The sequence below is a fragment of the Theobroma cacao genome, chromosome 5, assembly GCF_000208745.1.
Source record: "Theobroma cacao cultivar B97-61/B2 chromosome 5, Criollo_cocoa_genome_V2, whole genome shotgun sequence".
Lineage (NCBI taxonomy): Eukaryota > Viridiplantae > Streptophyta > Magnoliopsida > Malvales > Malvaceae > Theobroma > Theobroma cacao.
The window spans coordinates 34,017,168-34,036,319 of NC_030854.1; the positions used below are offsets into that span (position 1 = coordinate 34,017,168).

General features: G+C 32.2%; 2 protein-coding genes across 4 annotated transcripts; one reads left to right on the plus strand and one right to left on the minus strand.

The window, feature by feature from the left end:
• Nucleotides 4,546–6,342, plus strand: LOC18599767 (myb-related protein 306). The gene is made up of 3 exons (XM_018120578.1): nt 4,546–4,849; nt 5,065–5,194; nt 5,317–6,342. The coding sequence occupies exons 1-3, from the start codon at nt 4,609–4,611 to the stop codon at nt 6,080–6,082; spliced, it is 1,137 nt and encodes a 378-aa protein (XP_017976067.1). The 5' UTR covers nt 4,546–4,608; the 3' UTR covers nt 6,083–6,342.
• Nucleotides 12,313–19,130, minus strand: LOC18599769 (probable S-sulfocysteine synthase, chloroplastic). 3 transcript variants are annotated; one of them, XM_007029869.2, is made up of 11 exons: nt 18,839–19,130; nt 17,830–17,939; nt 17,465–17,522; nt 17,031–17,294; nt 16,766–16,903; nt 16,364–16,415; nt 16,212–16,261; nt 15,187–15,246; nt 14,744–14,824; nt 13,360–13,534; nt 12,313–12,704 (listed from the first exon to the last, which is right to left on the minus strand). In XM_007029869.2, the coding sequence occupies exons 1-10, from the start codon at nt 19,088–19,090 to the stop codon at nt 13,445–13,447; spliced, it is 1,155 nt and encodes a 384-aa protein (XP_007029931.1). In that variant the 5' UTR covers nt 19,091–19,130; the 3' UTR covers nt 12,313–12,704; nt 13,360–13,444. The 3 variants fall into 3 exon arrangements, with proteins under 3 accessions (XP_007029931.1, XP_007029929.1, XP_017977937.1); XM_007029867.2 differs by lacking the exon at nt 12,313–12,704 and adding an exon at nt 12,766–13,275 and having other exon boundaries at nt 18,839–19,129; XM_018122448.1 differs by lacking the exon at nt 12,313–12,704 and adding an exon at nt 12,766–13,275 and having other exon boundaries at nt 17,830–17,959; nt 18,839–18,926.

The following is a 19,152-nucleotide window of genomic DNA, read 5'->3' on the forward strand; positions in this document are numbered from 1 at the left end:
ATTTTCATTTATTTGGTTGTCAGAAATTTTTTTTTATATTATTAATAAATTTATGAAATAAGATTGACAGAGCAATTGATCTTGTCAAATAATTAAATCAGTATAAATGTCATTACACATTGAAGTGAACCAAGTAACTGACTCTTGAATTCGGGGTTTATAATGATTTTCTCCTTCAGGTAATATCATTGTCAACTGTCAAGCAAGGAAGCCCCAAAGGGCTTCCTTTAAATCTAGTTATAGATAGATATATAGCAATATTGTTGATTATCATGCTAAATCATATATATTCATATGCAAACGAGTATAATATATAGAAAATTAATCATATATATATAAACACTAATTAAGATAATGACTTTACTTTTGCCTACTGACAGACAAATAAATAAAGGAAGTTAGTCACGTGTAGAATAATAAATTTAGTACCAAAATATGTTACAAATGATAGATAAGTTAATAATTATATTTTAAAAGGGGTGAATTAATATGAGGGTAGTTGTTGTAGTAATTCCATCTAAATTCTCACTAAATTCCGCGTTGCTATTACTGCAAAAGCCTCCCTCAAAAACCCAATTAATTTCCCATAAATTTGTGCAGAGAAGTCTGGTGAAAACTAACCACTTTGCACTTTTCTGCTCATAAACCAATATTTATGTTGGACTTGGACCATTTGCTGCCTAAAAAAAACATATCAGAAAAATAAGAAACCCTCACTCAAGAAATATACAAAGGCCGCACAAGTTGTTGGGTTGGTGCCCTCAAAATTTACTGAGCTCACCTTATAAGGTCGAGATGTTTTCAATGCAAATTATACATCCAGTTTCCTTAGGCAATACCCTCTCTGCAAAATTAATTACTTAACCCTTTTCATATACTCTACAGTACTTTTCTGTTTACATGGCTAGTTTTGCTTTCTACTCATCCTTGAATTCCCACATATCTTTAAAATAGAATAAATTAATTTTTTGTTCATCCATATTTAATGGTTTTTAATAATATATCATTTTCAATTCAAGTCTCTGCCAACATCATTTTCTTTTCTCGAGGCAAGATTAATGAAATGAAAAAGGAAAAACTACACATGCGAAATTGTCTGGTCATGTTTCACGTCGTCGACAAGCGATTATTAAGATAATTTGCATAATTATTTTAACAGAGATTAAAAAGAAATTACAACTTAAGTAATAATAACATTTTTTTAAAAATATTAATTTTGCATTTGGAAAAGATGGGGCGAAGAAAATGTGCTATTACCCTGAATGAACATGATGTAACTTGTTGTATAGATGAAGGATCTGAAAATAATTATTGGATCTTTCTGATTGGTAAAAACTATAAATGCCACCCTTTAGTTTAGACCGTTTATATACTCCTACATTTTACCAATTCTATATGGGATAATAAACCAATAAATATTGATTAAATAATGGTTTAAAGACTATAAAATTGACTCTTTCTTCTTATTTTAAAAATATTTTCTACGTAGAAGTTATTTTAATTTATATTTATACGCGAATTAAAGAACAACCGAAGAAAAAATTATACAACATATGTGTTCATTTTCCCATTAGAACTTAAAAAAATTATGTTCAATTTAAAGACGAGAGGAGTCATGGAAAAATACATATATATATATATATATATATATATATATATATATATATAAAACTCAAAATCATAAATTAAAATGAGGTACGTACCAACAAAAAAATTAAAGTAGTGTAGAGTACTTGTCGATGGCGCAAGGATCCTATGGTGCCAAGATATCCTTTCATGATGTTGCAACACATCGTCACATGAAAACCGCAGCTTCAAAACTTTAACAACATTAAAATATAATTATCAGTAAACCAATAATAATTGATTAAATACTGGCAGGTCAAGAGTTTAATACCTTCTTCTTCTTCTATCTAACTAAATTTTGAGTTCTAAGTTGTTCATCACAGATCCTCTCCCCCAACTCATTTCTGTCAGTATAATCAAAATGCAGGCAACGTTATTCTTCAATGTCGGATTAAAGAATTGAAGAAGATCAAACAAGATTTTTTTTTCCATCATATGCAGCGTTAATAAAGGAAGTTATATTTACAAGAGCACATCTGTAATGCAAGGCTGTACTTTGATGAAGATGACTTAATATTGATTTCTTGTATTCATATATGATTCTCTTGTTGAAGCTGATGAGATCGTATTTCAATGGTAAAGAGAAAGTTTAAAATTAGATTCAGGTTTCATTGCGTCTGAAGTTGGGGTTTTTTTTTTTTTTTTTCTGTTTGAAATAATAATTTTGTCATTTATATTAAGAATTATTTCGATAATTAGGGCTCAATTTCTTTTTTTGACATGTTTATATAAAGAAGAATTGTTGACATTTTTGCCTAGATGAATGATCAAAGTTTCATAAAAGATCCCAAATTGATTAAAATGTAGGTTAAATTAAATCCTATCCATTAAACCAAGTTCAATTAGCATGTTAGTGTAGCTAGGTTTAACTAGACGTATAGTATGATTAATTAAAATGTAGGTTAGTTTTATATATATATATGTATATGTATATGTATATATATGCAAGATCATATCATCAGTGCTTGAGTTAAATGAACAACCTTAGCATACATACATATATTCCCAATGCTATTTCTCTCTAATAATTCATAATTATGTATGTTAATTTGAAAACCGGATATTAATTGTAATATCCCTTAATTAATGGTAGAATGTCTAACATTTTATTCCACTTTTCCTGTTCCTCCATTGTCTATTTCTTCTTAGCATGCATACAGCACTCTCCTCCCATAAAGAATAGATCGTGATTTATATATTTATTATTTAACCATAAATTAGGAAAACATCAAAAAAAAAAATTACACCAATTATATTATGTACCATTAATTAGATATAAAGAGATGAAGAAAGAAGCACATGCGGAATTATGCATTAGGAAAAAAATAAAAAACATAAGGTTTTCATTTATTTTTCCTTTTTCGAATGAAAACAAAAAAAGTCTTGATTTATAAATTAATTGTTATAAATCAAAATATCACTTATCATTTTATGTTACGTGATGTTGACATGACATATTGATAGATCATATTAAATGATGACGTGACATGTTGATGTGATATTTTTTACCCTCTATATCAATATCACGTTAATATCATTATATCAATATCGTATGGGTATAAAATAATAAATAATATTTTAACTAATAACAATTAATCAATTATTAATCATAAAAACCTAATTGATTTAAAATAAAAATACAAAAGTTTGATTGAATCAATGACTTATTTGAATTTTTTAAAGAATTCATGAACTTTTTCAAACATCATGTCTAAATTTTATATATGATTTATAAATTAACCAAAAGGTAACGATAGAATCAAAATAACTCAATTTCAACCAAAATAAATTAATCAAATTGGCCCATGTAGGAGGAGCAGCAATTAGAAATGGGCGACTAAATAGAATTTAATCCCCTGCCTGAATCTCTAGTCTAATCACTAATTACTCAGTAGGCTGAAAACGTAGGGCTTCACAGGTTGGGTTTGGGCCAGCCCAGTTGACGAGCAACTAGAATTCAATTGGAAGACCAAAAATATTTGTTATGAAAATTCATTTATAAAGGTGTCCTTTTGATGTAATTATTAGTTTTGAGAAACTGTCTGCTATCAAAAAGGAAAAAGAATACAAGAAAAATGTCGATGTCTTAATTATTATCAATAATCGAGGAACTATTCTTTATGCATGGAAAAATATCTCAAATTGCAATGATAAAATAAACAAATAAAAAAGAACTTTTTGCAAATGGTTTTCTTTTTATTAAAAGATTACTGCAATCAAGAGAAAACAAAAAGAAAGGGAAAAAGGACAAATGAGGAAATGGCATAGACAAAAAATCCATACACATACTATAGAGGAAGAAAATGATTGATTGATGAGTAGAAGTATGTTTCATAGAACATGTCATTAGTGAAAAAAAAAAACAAATCTTTGACACAATAATCTAAATGTTGACCTTTTTCACTCTAATTTTTTTATTAATTAAAAAATAATCACAAAGAATTAAATCAATATTAGAATTTTGTATGCGTTAATTATTTAGAAAAACATTTCGATTTTTTTGAATATAAGATATATGCATTCACCATTAAATTGAAATATGAGACACATGCATTTACCATTAATATAAAGCTAAATACTATTATAATATACCATGAGACCAAAAGATTACCATTTTATATGTAGATAAAAATTTTCTCAATTTGTTTTAATTAATAGTTCAATGCTTTCAAATCTAGGATGAGCCACACAACAATTGAGAGGTTCAAAAGAAATGGAGATGATATAAATTAAAACCCAATAGTGTGAAGGTTATTGCCTTTACCTTTGATGGTGAGCTGCTGCGACATGTGAGCCAGAAAGGAAAGGCCAGTGGGAGAGAGAGAGAAGTTGTATATTCAGCTTCCCCTTCTGACTTTGGTTTTCTTGGATTGACTATATTTAAGGCGAAGTTAATAAAAGGGGCTAGTGACTCAGCAAGGTAGATCAAAATGGTGTAAAAAAAGTTGCTTCCCTCCTCTAACCTTGTATATATACACTCACATGGTTATGGCACCATTTGAAAGCTCCTTTTATAGCCGAAAGCCAAGAAAAAAGAGAGAAGAAAGAAAGAGAAAAGAAGCAAAGGAGGTGGAACTTGAAAGCAAGGCCATGGGAAGACCTCCTTGCTGTGATAAAGTTGGTATCAAGAAAGGCCCATGGACTCCTGAGGAAGACATCATTCTAGTCTCTTACATCCAAGAACATGGTCCAGGAAATTGGAGATCAGTTCCCACAAATACTGGTATTACAGCAACAAACAGATCCAACTTTTTTCCTTGTTTTTTTCTTTTTCCTTTGTTTCTTCATGTTTTTATTAGCTTATATAGATATTTATCAGTTCAATGAAAAATGGGAATTTCGTAGTTTTCTTTGGTCTTGTTATTGTTTTGTCTGATTCAGAGTATACAAATGATTCAAATCTCTCTCTCTCTCTTTTTTTTTTGGGTTGTATAAAAGGATTGCTGAGATGCAGCAAAAGTTGCAGGCTCAGATGGACTAATTACCTTAGACCAGGAATCAAGCGAGGGAACTTCACTCCTCATGAAGAAGGGATGATAATTCATTTGCAAGCATTACTGGGTAACAAGTAATCCTCAATTATCATTCTTTTCCTATTCAACAGATCAAAAGAAAAGATTCAATACTGTCTCTTTTATAGTTTTTAGTGGACCATGTTTTAAGTGTACAAATTTTTTACTTTGTTTAAAGATGGGCAGCCATAGCTTCATACCTACCACAACGAACAGATAATGATATAAAGAATTACTGGAACACCCACTTGAAGAAGAAGTTAAAGAAGTTTCAGTCAGCGTTGGAACCCAACATGGCACAGGACTCAACTGCAACAAGTCATCAGTTTGTTTCAAAAAGCCTCAATGAGAGAAGGAGCTTAGATTTTGGTACCCCGGCAGCTTCAACTACTCTTAGGCTAAACCAAACCAGCTCCTCCTCATCTACATATGCTTCAAGCACTGAGAATATTTCGCGTCTGCTTGAAGGTTGGATGAGATCATCACCAAAGACTAACAGTAGTAACAGTACTACTCTTCTTAAAGAAAAATGGTCTCATCATCAAAATAATAACAGCTTTGACAACAATGATAGTATCGGTAGTACTTCAGCTGCAGCTCCAACTTCTCTTCAAGGGGGATATAGACGGAAAGCTGAACAAGAAGGCGGTGAGTTGATCTCTCATGAAGAGTTTGAGTCGATTTTATCGTTTGAGAACATGAACAATGTTGCATGGGACAAGTCTACATGTGATTCTACTTCAAAGGGTACTTGTCAAGATTCTGGAAATGATGATGACAAGGTCAATAATGTTACAATGACGCCGGAGACCAGGAAGCAAAAAGCTGATCAGAGCAATAACAATAATCCTCCATTGTCTTTTCTCGAGAAGTGGCTCTTGGATGAGAGTTCTGGTCAAGTAGAAGAGATGAATCAGATGATGGAACTTTCTTCAATTTTTTAAGATTTTCATTTTCATTGTCTCTCTTTGGTTTTTCTTCTTTGCTCCTTCTCCCTACCTTCATTTCATTTTAAGCTTTATTGAAAAAAAAAAGTTTGAGTTTCTCTAGGGTTAAATCTTTCATTTGGGATTCTTAAAAAAGTTGGGATCTCTCAGTTTTAACAAAATGTAATTTCCCTTGGTGTTTCTGTTTGAACACTGAAGGTAGCCTTTCTCTTTGTTTCTTAATGAACTTTTTAGTTTGAGTACAATTAATTAGTCAGCACAGGTTGATCATTCTAAGCAATCCAATGACCCCCATTTCTACAAGTATCAATATTTTAAACAGATCAAAACCTACAAACTGGGTTCCAAATACATCTAGAACATTTCAATGGAAAGCAATATCCCAAAACGATCAATCTTATCTTCCTATCTTTGGTTTATTGGAGGATGCATATAGAACAAGGAATATATATAGGCTTAGATGGGTATCTAAATCTATAGGACACTTTGAACACAGTTCTTCTGTCCTTTGATATTAACACCATAAAACTCTTAGGCCGAGCATAACTTTGCAGTAAATAAATGGCATAGTCTCTATAATTGAAAGTAAAACAATGGAAGCCTAGAAAAGCGACTATAGGCTTAATTACATGCCAGCTTTTATAGCAACATATATATATATATATATATATATATCTATCTATCTAAAATTAATTTGACTAAATTTTTAATTATCATAAGCACGCAATCTGCAAAAATGTATATGGTAATTAAATTCTTGAAGCCAGAATGTGACTTATGCAAAAGAAAATAGAAAAGAATAAATGAATAGTAACCATATACAAGGCAAATGGGATTGGTGTCACGAAAGTCTTGCATCCGAAGAAGGAAAAATGGTTTTCTTTTTGGGAAATCATGAGAAGGAAACATGTGATATTATTGACCTTTTCGGTGTGAGAAGCTGAGATATTGCCAATATATATCTTGTTCTACCATGCAAAGAAAAGCTTTCATAGTAAGTGTGGGAAGAAAAAGGGCTTGCCTTCCCCCTGCTGCGTCCAGCCGGAGAGGGCGTTCACAGATTCCTCACCACCTCTCCAAACTAGCCACATGTCGTGCGGTCCCCTCTTAACATAAAATATTTATTCTTTTGAGTTTCAAGAGATTTAAGGAAAGAAGACGAAATAATAAAACAAATGAAATAATTTTAAGGGGTTAAAAGATAAAAGGGTCTTTCATTTTCAGAAAAATGAATGCAACAGTAGCAGTATATATATATAGCAGCAGCCTCTTTTCACCCTGGTTTCTCTTTGATTAGCAGCAGACAACTAAATATGAGCTGCAAAATCTATGGAAATCTTGTCAAAGATAATAATATTAATTAATGTTCTTTTTGAATGGCTAAAAAAAAAAAAACAGCTAAAAGCTAATCCACTTTACAAGATTTTACTTTTTTATCTTTGTAAGTTAAAATTATTATAGGACCACTCCAAAGAAGAAATATCATAGGACCCAAAAGAGCTTTCCATAAACATCATTTATAACTATTAGTAGTTAGACAAGACTGCAAACATTAGTGCATTTAATTCTAGTTGTAAATATTACATATGATATAATTGAAGTACTAATCTAATAACAATTTGTACTAAAAAGCTATTTAATTTGTGTGCTTGGCTACAGAAACTAGCTGGACATATTTTTCTTTTTCTTTTTTTTCCCAAAATTTCCCAATAATTAATTTCCTTTTGTTTTTAAATAAATATTAATTTCACCAAAGGGCATGTGAAAGGTACTCACAAGTGTAAAAGTTGGTACCTTTTTCTTTGCCGGACATTGAATGAGATATAAGCCTGTGATAATGAGGTAAAGCAACTGCCTCTCAAATTACTTTGCTTCACTGACAGGCAAATATGTTTCTCCTTCATATAGGAAGCCTGAAAATCGTTTTGAAAGCTTCATCTTCTGAAATTCATAAGTATATGCTGTTACAAGCATACTTGCAATGAACCGATCACCACGGTAAAAAAAAAAAAAAAAGAGAATTAAATAAAAAAATTTTGTCCTTATAAATTCATGCTGCATTCATGCAGGGCTGAGGTTTTGGTTTTTCAGGTTACAATATTCACTATCAAAATAAGTATGTCAGTACGAGTTTTCAGTACCCTTTACTGTTTGACAGGTTTATCTTTGTGCGGAATTCAAAAGTGGAAAAAAATGCATTTGTTACTTGGTAAATTAGCTGATGGAATTAATTTCCTTTTTAACTTTTTTCCCATGCAAATTCATTTTTACTTTGCATTTACCTCTGCTGTATGGAGTTTACGGCTTCAGTCCATGCTATTTATATTGCTCCGTGTATTTGGGATTCGATTGATTGTTGATAATGAATTCATAAATATCAATTTGATTCTGCTGTCATTAACCATAAGTTGCAAACTCGTAGAAACTTCGAAATAATTAATTTACCATCAAGTTAAACTGAAAAAAAAATATGGATAAGTAGATAAATCATTAGGTAAGCGAGATTAACAAAAATTATTCACCAAGAAAGTAATGATATGAAATTAAGACCAGGGACCAACCATCTGATTTTTTTGAAGAGTTAATTGATGATATATTTTAAAAAAGACAAGGGGAAAAAATGGGAAAAGTAGTGACCAGTCATTTTAGAAGTACTTCAATTCTGTGCTCCTAATTCTGCAAAGTGCATTCGCATGGCAGGACAAGACAACTTGTAAGTGATTTTCATGCCCAAGTTAAACTGACAGTACCAAGTCTGCCAACACTCCAATGTGAGACATGGGGCTCCTATATTTTCTATTGAAGGTTCCCAAGGATTTATCTGATAGGTTTTTAATGAACATTAATTTGTTAGGTTTAGTTCCATCTCTTATATATTTTTGCTTTCATGACCTTTTAACTTGTTAGGTTTACTCTCTTTCTGCATGCAACCCTCGGTATATATAAACATTTTTTTTAATAATGTCTTTCAAATTAAAACCCTAAGAAAGGAGCACTGCCAGTTATAAGAAAGCTTTCAAGTGTAGCCATAGTTGAGTAATTTACACCATCAGTCCCTGACATTTCACAATATTTCGTCTCATCGGAAATTAAAAAAATTTTAATTTTTTTTTACATTCACGACCTTTTGAATTTGTTCTAAATAATTCATTTATCCATTAACAAGATGTTAAAATATATATATGAACAAGCCTTTTCACAATTATTTCATTTTCATCTTTAACTTTAAATTTCACCTTTTTTTATCTATGACATTTTGAGTTTGTTCCACATCTATGCGTTCATTAACACACTATATGAGAATATGAATAGAATTTGTTACATATATGTCCATCTAAGCATCGCGTAACGAATTACATCCATATTTTGTTTATTATTTTTTAATAATTAACAGTTGAACAGATCAATTTAGAATAAATTTAAAAATTACAGATAAAAAATTTAAATTTTAAGTTATGTGTGAGTACTATGCACAATGTTTATTTTCTTTTTTTACAAAAAAAATTAATCAGAGGCCAAAGGTTTAATTTAATGAAAACCCTACACATCACTTTCTAGCATTACTATCATCTCTACCTAACCTTGAAAGGTTGGCATGTGAGATGAGAGCCACCTCCAATGGTTATGATCCTCATGAATAGTAGCCCCCTTCTCCATTGCACAACATATATATATATATATATATANATGCACTGCTGCCCCCATTTGGGACCACCATTTTTTTTAAAAAAAAAAAGGGGAAAAGAGAATACCCTACAAGTTTTAATTATAGACAGCCAGCACACTTATTCATCTTAGTGACAAGAAAAAAAACTTGGCATTTCACCATAGAACTGAAAATGTGGGGCCAATTTAACCCTAATTTATGATTGGCTATCAATGAAATAAAAAATAAAATATATAAGAGTTACGCTACTAACTCAGTCATTGTTATCTTAAATATTTGTATTCTTTGACACATGATGTATAGTTATTGGATAAATTCAAAGTTGAATCTATTAGTTCATGAGTGAGTCAACTAATTTATAAATGGGATATTAAAATTAAATTAATAATGAATCCTATTTTTCAATATCTAATAATTTTTTTTTTTAGATTTAGGAGAAGGGGATTCGAATCTTATGCTTTAAGCAAGGATATCATGCACCAATCAATGAGCTAAATACTCTTATGCTATTTTTTAATATATAATATTAGTAATAGTAGCAAGAGGATATATATGCTAGATAAAAAAATTAATTAGATATTAAGAAAGTAGATTATTCTACGATAATCCTAGTTATTGCCTCCCAAATTACCTTATGATCCCACTACTTTAAATGCAAATATAAATTTCTGTCCAATCCTCAAAACATGTTTAATGTTCTCTCTCTTTCTCTTGGCCAAAATCAACATCTAAGCTATAAATGGTGGGAAAATGAAATTTTATCTTTCAAGTTACAAGCAAGTCCAACTGCATTAAGTGAGATTGCTTTATGGCCTTTAAATTAGGCTAAGTATATGGTCCACAGAAGTGAGTGAAAGCAAAGGCAAATATTTCTCATAGGGCAGTGCAGGGCAGCAAAAATTAACTCTACAAAAAATCTCTATAATTTTGATAAGCAAATTAATATCAGTTTCAATTCTGGTTAAAATTCTTTGTTTTCCCCCCCCTCAAATTGCATGGCTAGAATTATTCAATTTGAGAAACAGAAAGGAATTGGGAGGGGGAGGGGGTTCTTCAATGGAATTTAATTCATAAAAGGAAAAATAATTGCTATAATTAATGAGTTAATTTAAAATTTTTAAGACTAAGAAAGGGGTAGCATGTGCTAGGAGTAGAGGCAAAGTTGCTTGTTTGCGGTCTCCTTGAATGATTACTTGATTGGAATAAATCTTCCATGGTCCATTCACATGCATGCCCTAAATAATAGGATTAAATATATTTTAATTAGATTTTTTTTCAAGAGAAAATTAAAATTGGAATGAATAAATTATCTTCATCTAACTAATCAAAGTCAAATTCTTCTTAGTATGGGGAGAGGCGCAAAATTTTGTATTTCATAATTTATAATGTTATTGTGGTTTTGGGTTCTTCCATGTGATTAATATAAATGAGAATTTTTGTTTGATGTATATTCTGATAGAGACTAATGGTCCAAATAAATGGCATCAAAATCTTTTTCGATTTATAAATTAAAAACAAAGACCAATTCAACCCAAAACAAAGCAATTAAATTAAATAGGATTTATATTAAGTTTAATTAATGTATTTTCCGGGTATATGCAAGCTACAGAGACACTGCATCAAATTACAGCTTGCTATTCTTCATGAATTTGTAATTTATACAAGATGGTGCATTATAAATTTTTACTCTAAATACGGTTTAAAATGGCGAAAATAAAAATCAGAAACTGATTTTTGTGAGCTTTCTTCAAGCATAAGGTTTTGAGGCTGAGAATCACCTTAAGTTCACACATGAGATATTTTGAGTCAGGGTTTTGGTCCTGTGAACTTAACCACAAGACATTAAAAGCAGAGAGTTGTGCTGTATCCTTGAAGAAGCGAACCAGACTAGCATAATTTGTTTGATTGATTGATTGCTCATTTAGATGTTATTTATGATTTTTATTCTTTTTTTTAGCACATTCGGTAATTTTTAGAAAATGGTCGGTTTTAAATTTTAATTTGAAAATTTTAAATAACATTTATGTTATAAAAAGATAACCACGTATTCAAATAATTCTTAAAAGAGTATAAATATTAAGAGATTAATAATTAATTATAGTACAAGTTTGAATAATTGAATGTATTGACATTGTTTGTACTATAATTTGTGTATATTCAAACTAAAGTACAGAGTAATTCATGATGATAGATGCCAATATTCCAAGAGTGTGATAGATCAACTCAAAAAATGAAATAAGAAGTTTTTGCAAGATTTCCATAACTAGTTAAGTTGATGATCTCTTGCACTCCATGTATAATCTAAACCCTTTTTAAGGCAAATTAGCAAATCTTGCAGTAATTGCTGAAGCATCAATCAAATAAAATTGAATGAGCATCCAAATCTTTATCTTGAAAACTCTTAGAAATTGCCTTCTTTCATCAATGAAGATTGTGTGTTCATCTAAATCTTTTCCATTGATATGTGCATTAAACTCAAGGAGGATTGTGTGTCTACAAGAACATCAATTCTATCCTGCATGATTAAAATTGTAAAAGGGTACAGCAAGGCCCATTCCTCTAAAAATGCATTGGCCAGCAAAGAATTCCCAATAATAGGATTTTTTGATATCATGCTCATACATTCTCTGTATTCTGGGATTATTATCCAAGTAGCTGGCACAAAATCCAATAGCAAATTTGTATAAAACGCAATTTCAGTGGACATCTAACTTTATGCATAAAGTTGTTTCATGTCATAAATCCTTGATCAGCATTACCTAGCCTAGTATCCAACACATCACTTCAGGCAGTGGATATTCTACAAAATATAGCATTTCAAACTAGGATGACTCCTCCTGGTTTACATTCAAACAAATGCTGGACATTAATTCTTTTGTCAAAAACTGGATTTCCAGCCATCTATTGCGACTTAACTGAATAACTTCTGCCAGTTGGGTTGACAATGATAACCTGGCAGAATGAAATATGAAATAATTACTTAAAGCAGCAATAACTTGAGAGACAGGGGAGCTTCACCAAACTGGAATTTGTTTGACATAAAATATAAGAAAACTTTCAGCCAAGAATAGAAATGTAACAAGATACAATAGGAAGAAGCATTTAATAATGCCAGTTTTAACTGTGCATTAAGTAAGCTATTAGCCTGTCTGGAAGACTTGATACTGCCAATGAAAGCAGCCAAGTGAAATGCTTACAAGTAAATTCTGGTTTAGACTTGCACAAATGATAAGTTGGTTACGAATATCAAGCATCTATATTAGTGTCACATGATTTTAGAAGTACTAACTCCAGCAACTTGAGAATGGTTGTAATCACATCTTCACAATTTGCACATCTTCAAATTGACTCATTAGCCCTGAGATCATCCTACAATGCTACAATCAGAACGTAGCAACATGATATGCACTGAATATGCCAAAGCATTTGATTAACAGTTGAAAACATGAGCAAAGAATGACTGGAAAGTTAGTTGTTAAGAGAAATCTTGTATGGACTCCTGACGCCTCTATGAAAGTTGCACCTGGAAAACAATAGATAAAAGATAAAGCAAGGGTAATTGCTCTTGTAGTGCAGACGGAAAAGTTTAGAAAGAAAGGATATTTACCTGTCAAATAGTATAGTGCCCAGTTTTCATTTGAAAGAATGAGAATTGAATTCCATGGTAGACTGAATCTTGCAGAACAAATCTACTATCTTGCTTGCATTTGTTGAACCTCTTCATGTATAGAACGAAAAAGAACAGTTGAAATATACCTCTCACCAAAGCTTGGAAATATAACCTATATCATTAAGAACCAGTGGAAGACATATTAGAGAGCAGTGCTGAATGGATTGTAGCTATCTGATAAAATAGTGATAATGCTGGCAAATTGTACAGAAAAACACACACACAACACACATATGATTTGTTAGTTTGAGGTTTGTGCATGTAAATATGCATGCTGTCTATCTGTTTCGATGCTAGTGTACACTGGAAAAAAGAGCTTAATTTGGAAGTGCATGTTGATCTCTGACTGAAATTGAAAATGGTTCTGAAGTATATTTTTCCTGCTTTCCTTATAAGGAGCTTTAGCATAATTGCATGCTTACCTTCAGTTTTGATTAACTAGAGCACTGAAGGAGCATGAAGCTCATAGCTAACCTATTACATTAGTTGAAACTGATACAGTAGGATATGATGGACTGCTTTGATTGTGGGGAGCAGATAGTAAACAAATGAATGTGAAATTTAACGTTTTGTCAGCATTCCTATCGACAAAAAGAGTCAGAGATTATTAGACCAACTTTTAATCATCAGTTGAACTTAGTCTCATAAATTTCATTGATCTACCTGCATACGGAATTGAATAGGCTGCCTCAGTGGATCTGATGAGAAAATTATCACTTTTCCCAATCTCTCCATTTCTTGGCCCTTAACCAACTGCATATGAGGTATCAAGTATGCACCAAAAAATTTTTTATTTCTGAAATACTCACTTGATCGAAAGTATGATGCCTTCAAAGTGTTATGTGAGTGTCTTGAATCTCATACTGGTTGAGATTCCCTCCAATACTTTTTGGACCAATAATAACCAAAACACTTATTATCACCGTCCATACTACAGAACCCACATAGGAAAATGCTGATAATGGGATACAGATTATTATTGGTCCAAAAAGTAATGAAGGAAAGCCAAGTCCAGCCTGGTGCATAGCATTGGATTTCTTTAAACTATGCAATGCTAGATTAATGCAGTGCTCTGAATGAGGTTAATTCTGAACAACATAGCCCTCAAAGAAAAGTTTCTTATAGAATGTCAATCAATGTATATTATTCTTACTGTTTCAAATTCGCAGCCAGATATATACATCAAGAATAAAAACACGCAGGAAATTTTATTTTTTTCATGGAAAGACAATTAAAACCACACAGGCTTAAGTTGTTAAGTAATAATATTTTCAATGGCTATCAGGATCACAGAGAAAATGGAAAAAAAAAAAATTCTCACCACAATAAGTTTTCCAGCATTCTCAGGCCTTTTTGCTAAGCTAATTGCAGCAGCTGCAGCAGCTCCCGACGAAATCCCAACCTATAGACAAAGTATCCCAGTTAGTAGAACTGGCTCAGCTTGAAACACTGCATTAATGTAAATTATAAGATCAAACTGGACTTTCTCTTTTGTCATAACTAACACATAGGTAAAGAAACTTCCACGACCTCTTAAAATCCCTCAGCCCCACACCACTCCTCCCCCCCCCCTCCAAAAAAAAAACACCTAGTAGCAATCTTACTATGCTGCCTACTGATAGCAAAAGCTTTTGTGTGGAAACTTATGAAGAATATCTCTATTTTGCTAGTGAAAATTTTCAGCTGAATCATATGTAGACCTCTCCCAAATAAAAGAGAAAACACTATTAAAAGGATCTACACTAAAATATATTTGCATATTACCAGTAGACCTTCCTCCAGTGCTAATCTCCTTGCCATATCAACAGCTTCATCATTGGTGACCTACATTTTTCACCAAAATCAAAATCAGAAAGTTCATGAAACTAAATCACATGGTAAAACCACGTGCTAAGAAACCAATAAGAAGCAACTCAACAGATCAAGTTGTGAGTGGAACGCTAGGACTCAAATGCAATATTTTTCTACAAGATCATATGGAATGCAAATCCAAACACCTGAATACAACAGAGAGACTTTAGAAATGATGTCGAGTGGAATCTTGATGGATCAATACATACAGAATCATCTCAAACGACAGGGTGGATTGAGGGTTGGGGGAACCTTCATTTTGTTAGATATCCCAAGAGAAAAACAAGATTATAACTAAGCCAGAAACACAAAATTGTCTTACACAGAGACAGGAAAAATGCAAGCATATTCGACTTATATCATTTGATATGATTGGGAGACAGGGACCACCCCCTGCCTTCCAACTGGTAAACTTCTGAAAAGTTATCTGTGACAATTCATCTTAAAATGTCAAGATGCCTAGAATACACAAAACTTTCACAAGCCAAAACTATTAATTATTGGTAAAGAGCCTAGCATTTTGTTACAAGTTGATGTGCTGATATGCTCTAGCTCTGATTGGTTGCTCTTTCACTCGAAGAAGCTTCCTATTCAATGGACTTACACACTTTATGTCCTCTAACGACTCAGTTATATAGGCCACTCAAACGAGAACATGTCTGAGTTATAGGACAACACAATCATTGACATATCTTGTTTGGAGGTCAGTCAGACTAGTCATTGCAAGAATGAATAAGAAAACTTTGCAGTGAACTGATAAGCATCCAATACACTGGGAGAGGAAATAAATCTGACATAACCACAGTAATGCTAGCCATAAAACCTGTTTTGCACAAACAAGAATGTTGAACCGCAATAAACCTAACAAATCCAAGTGATATTGCTCTACATCCTGAAAAGAAAAAGAAGGGGAGAAATAGAGGGAAAGACAATCTCACCTTGATAACTTCATCAAGCAATTTAACATCCAAGATGCTTGGCAAATAACCTGCACCAAAATTTTTTTTACTATTAGTGGCAAAGCCAAACAAATCCATTGAGGTAGAAACAGCCAAGAAAAATTATGTTGTTAAAATACAAAGATTTTGACCTGGGTTTTCTCCAGAGATTATACTCCTCTCAGCAGGTTCCACACCAACTACCTGAGTAAACAATAATATCACAGGGGAAAAAATTACACATGCAGTCAATTAGAAGATGAAAAAGATTAAAATGGATGGAGCAAAATACACATGAAACTGCCAATCAGCAGGTTCATAAAATAACTATAAATCAATGTATGCTGCTGAACCAACCTTTCCCAAATGTGTACTATTGCCATTATTAAAAGGAAAAGAAAAAAAAATCCAATAAGGTTAGGTTACCAAAATTTCACCCCTATAAAATCAAAAACATCTCTGACAACTAACAGTTACAAGCTTAAGAATTCCATTGAGCACTAAAGCTATCAATTTAAAAGGAACTTCATAACAAGCTTAAATAGCAAAGAAACCTTAATTTCTTTGTTCATCATTTTCAAGTAACGTCCTGTGCCTGTAATGGTACCACCAGTTCCAATTCCAGCAACAAATATGTCAACATTACCCAAAGTATCCTCCCATATTTCTGGTCCTGTAGTTTCAAAGTGAACCTGCAGTTCATGCAAAAATATCTTAACCTAACTCTGTCTGAATATAGTATCTGTGAATTTCACATTTAGTCATTTAGGTAAACCAACACCATTTTAGGGGTCTACTATGAGAAAAAACATCAATTACCTTTGTATTAGCCATATTATCAAACTGTTGAAACATGAAAGCATTTGGAGTGTTAAGCACAATTTCTGCAGCTTTATCAACAGCTCCTTTTAAGCCCTTTTCTGGGTCTGTCAGAACGATCTCTGCTCCAAATGCACGTAAAAGGATTCTCCTTTCAAGGTTTATAGAAGCAGGCATAGTTACTATAAGCTTGTATCCCTTAGTTGCTGCAACAAAGGCAATTCCAAGTCCTGTATTTCCACTTGTTGGTTCCACTAATATGGTCTGCATATGACATAACCCACAAAAATTACTACTATAATAATCATGCTAAAAGAACAGGTAGTTTCCACCGTGCAAGTGTGTCTACGACTCTGAGACCAGAATTTTTAAAAATCAATCACATATTTGCAGAGGACTTCATGAGCACTAGCCATAAAGAGAACAATGCTAACCTTCCCAGGAGAAATTGCTCCACTATCTTCAGCCTCAGATACCATACTAAGACCAATCCTAAAATGTCAACCATTGAAAAACAGATAACATCATTCATTTTTGACATATTTTCAACAGGCATACATGAAAACCAGCTAAGAACTTGCAGATAATAGTACATTATGAGGTCATCCATAACTTTTATAAGCCTCCAGTTCCATTGATAACTTGAAGCACAACCAAGCATATGATTCATGCCCCAAACTTGCATAAAAAGATGACCCAGTGCACAAGGGGAATCATTCACTAACAGAAATTGCTCTTCACCTACCATAAAAGGCTAAACAACATGATTGTACACTTCCATCATGGGCAGAATATTTACCTGTCTTTGACACTCCGACAAGGTTCCATGGATTCAAGTTTTGCAGCAATGTTTGCCACACATCCTTCTGTTACTTTGTTAAGATATATCATTGGAGTATTCCCGATCAACTATATCAATTTTGTCACAACTGCTCAAAATCAGTAAAGGTTTTGAAACATAAGCACTACTATCAAAGAAAAAGAAGACTTGAAGGCACAAGAATTAGTGACAACATGGAAACAAATTATTTTCCTAGAAAATTAAGAACGGTGGTTTAAACTTTAAAGGGCAATGGCATAAAATTGACAACAGCATGGTCAAGTGATAGGTAGTAAGCCATAACCTTGACATGCCTAAATTTATTGAATAATTTTTAATTCTTAACTTCAGAATGTAATAACCTCCAACTGAAGAAGGTTATAGAAACAAGAAATAAGTAAAAAACCTTTTGCATCAAATCCTTAGCAAATCACAAAGCATAATTCACAATCCCTTTTTTTATTATTACAAAAAAAGAATAAACAATTCTCCTGGTATCCATAACTCTTTCTTCATAACCAATAAATGACTAAATACACATAACAGGTCTATCCTAATGTAACCAATCACTAATTAAGTTATCTAGAAGATATTAAAGCAACAATAAAAAAATCAACATTCTAGGAGTATACCTATTGCACAGTTTTCCCCCACATTTTCTCAACAGCCAAAAAAAAACACCATTAAATGCCCTCTTAAACCACACCAATCACTTTTTCCCCCCATTAAAAGCAAAATTCCCCACTTCCATTTGAAACCGTATCCTTAAAAACAGTAAAAGCAGAGAAATTTAAACATCAAATACAACAAAAATACTCTTAAACCACATTAACCACTTCCTTTTTTTATCCCATATTAAGGAAATTACTAAAAAACTCATTATTAAATCTTAGCCTTAAGAAAAAAAAAAAGACGAGAGCTTTAAACAAAAGAAATACTACAATGTAATTTTCTTTGAATTAAAGGGGAAAATGGGTAAAAACAGAACCTGGGTTACATCCTCAGCAATGTTAACAGCTTCAAATTCCTCTTCTTGTTCTTGTTCTTCTTGTTCTTCTTCAGCTACTAAAGAAGAAGCTCTTCTTGTTGCAGCAAAGGTGCGATTTTGTATATTGAATTTAGTTTTATTAGAAAATGAAAAGTTAAATGAAGCTCTGAAGGGTGGAAAACGGTGCCGTTGAGCTGGGAAAACAAAGGGTTTTGAAGGAGGAAGATGAAGCAAAGACGATGACAGTGCCATTTTTTTTTGTCTCCCTTTGAGGTTTTTCAGAGGTTTTAGATTGGGTTTTTTGTTTTTATTTA

Coding starts and splice junctions, on each gene's coding strand:
- LOC18599767 (XM_018120578.1), top strand. CDS start 4,609: ATGGTTATGGCACCATTTGAAAGCTCCTTTTATAGCCGAAAGCCAAGA. Junction 4,850..5,064: donor ATCAGTTCCCACAAATACTG/GTATTACAGCAA, acceptor GTTGTATAAAAG/GATTGCTGAGATGCAGCAAA. Junction 5,195..5,316: donor CAAGCATTACTGGGTAACAA/GTAATCCTCAAT, acceptor CTTTGTTTAAAG/ATGGGCAGCCATAGCTTCAT.
- LOC18599769 (XM_007029869.2), bottom strand. CDS start 19,090: ATGGCACTGTCATCGTCTTTGCTTCATCTTCCTCCTTCAAAACCCTTT. Junction 16,416..16,765: donor TGATGAACAAAGAAATTAAG/GTTTCTTTGCTA, acceptor TTGTTTACTCAG/GTAGTTGGTGTGGAACCTGC. Junction 13,535..14,743: donor ATGCTGGAAAACTTATTGTG/GTGAGAATTTTT, acceptor TTAATGATATAG/GTTATATTTCCAAGCTTTGG.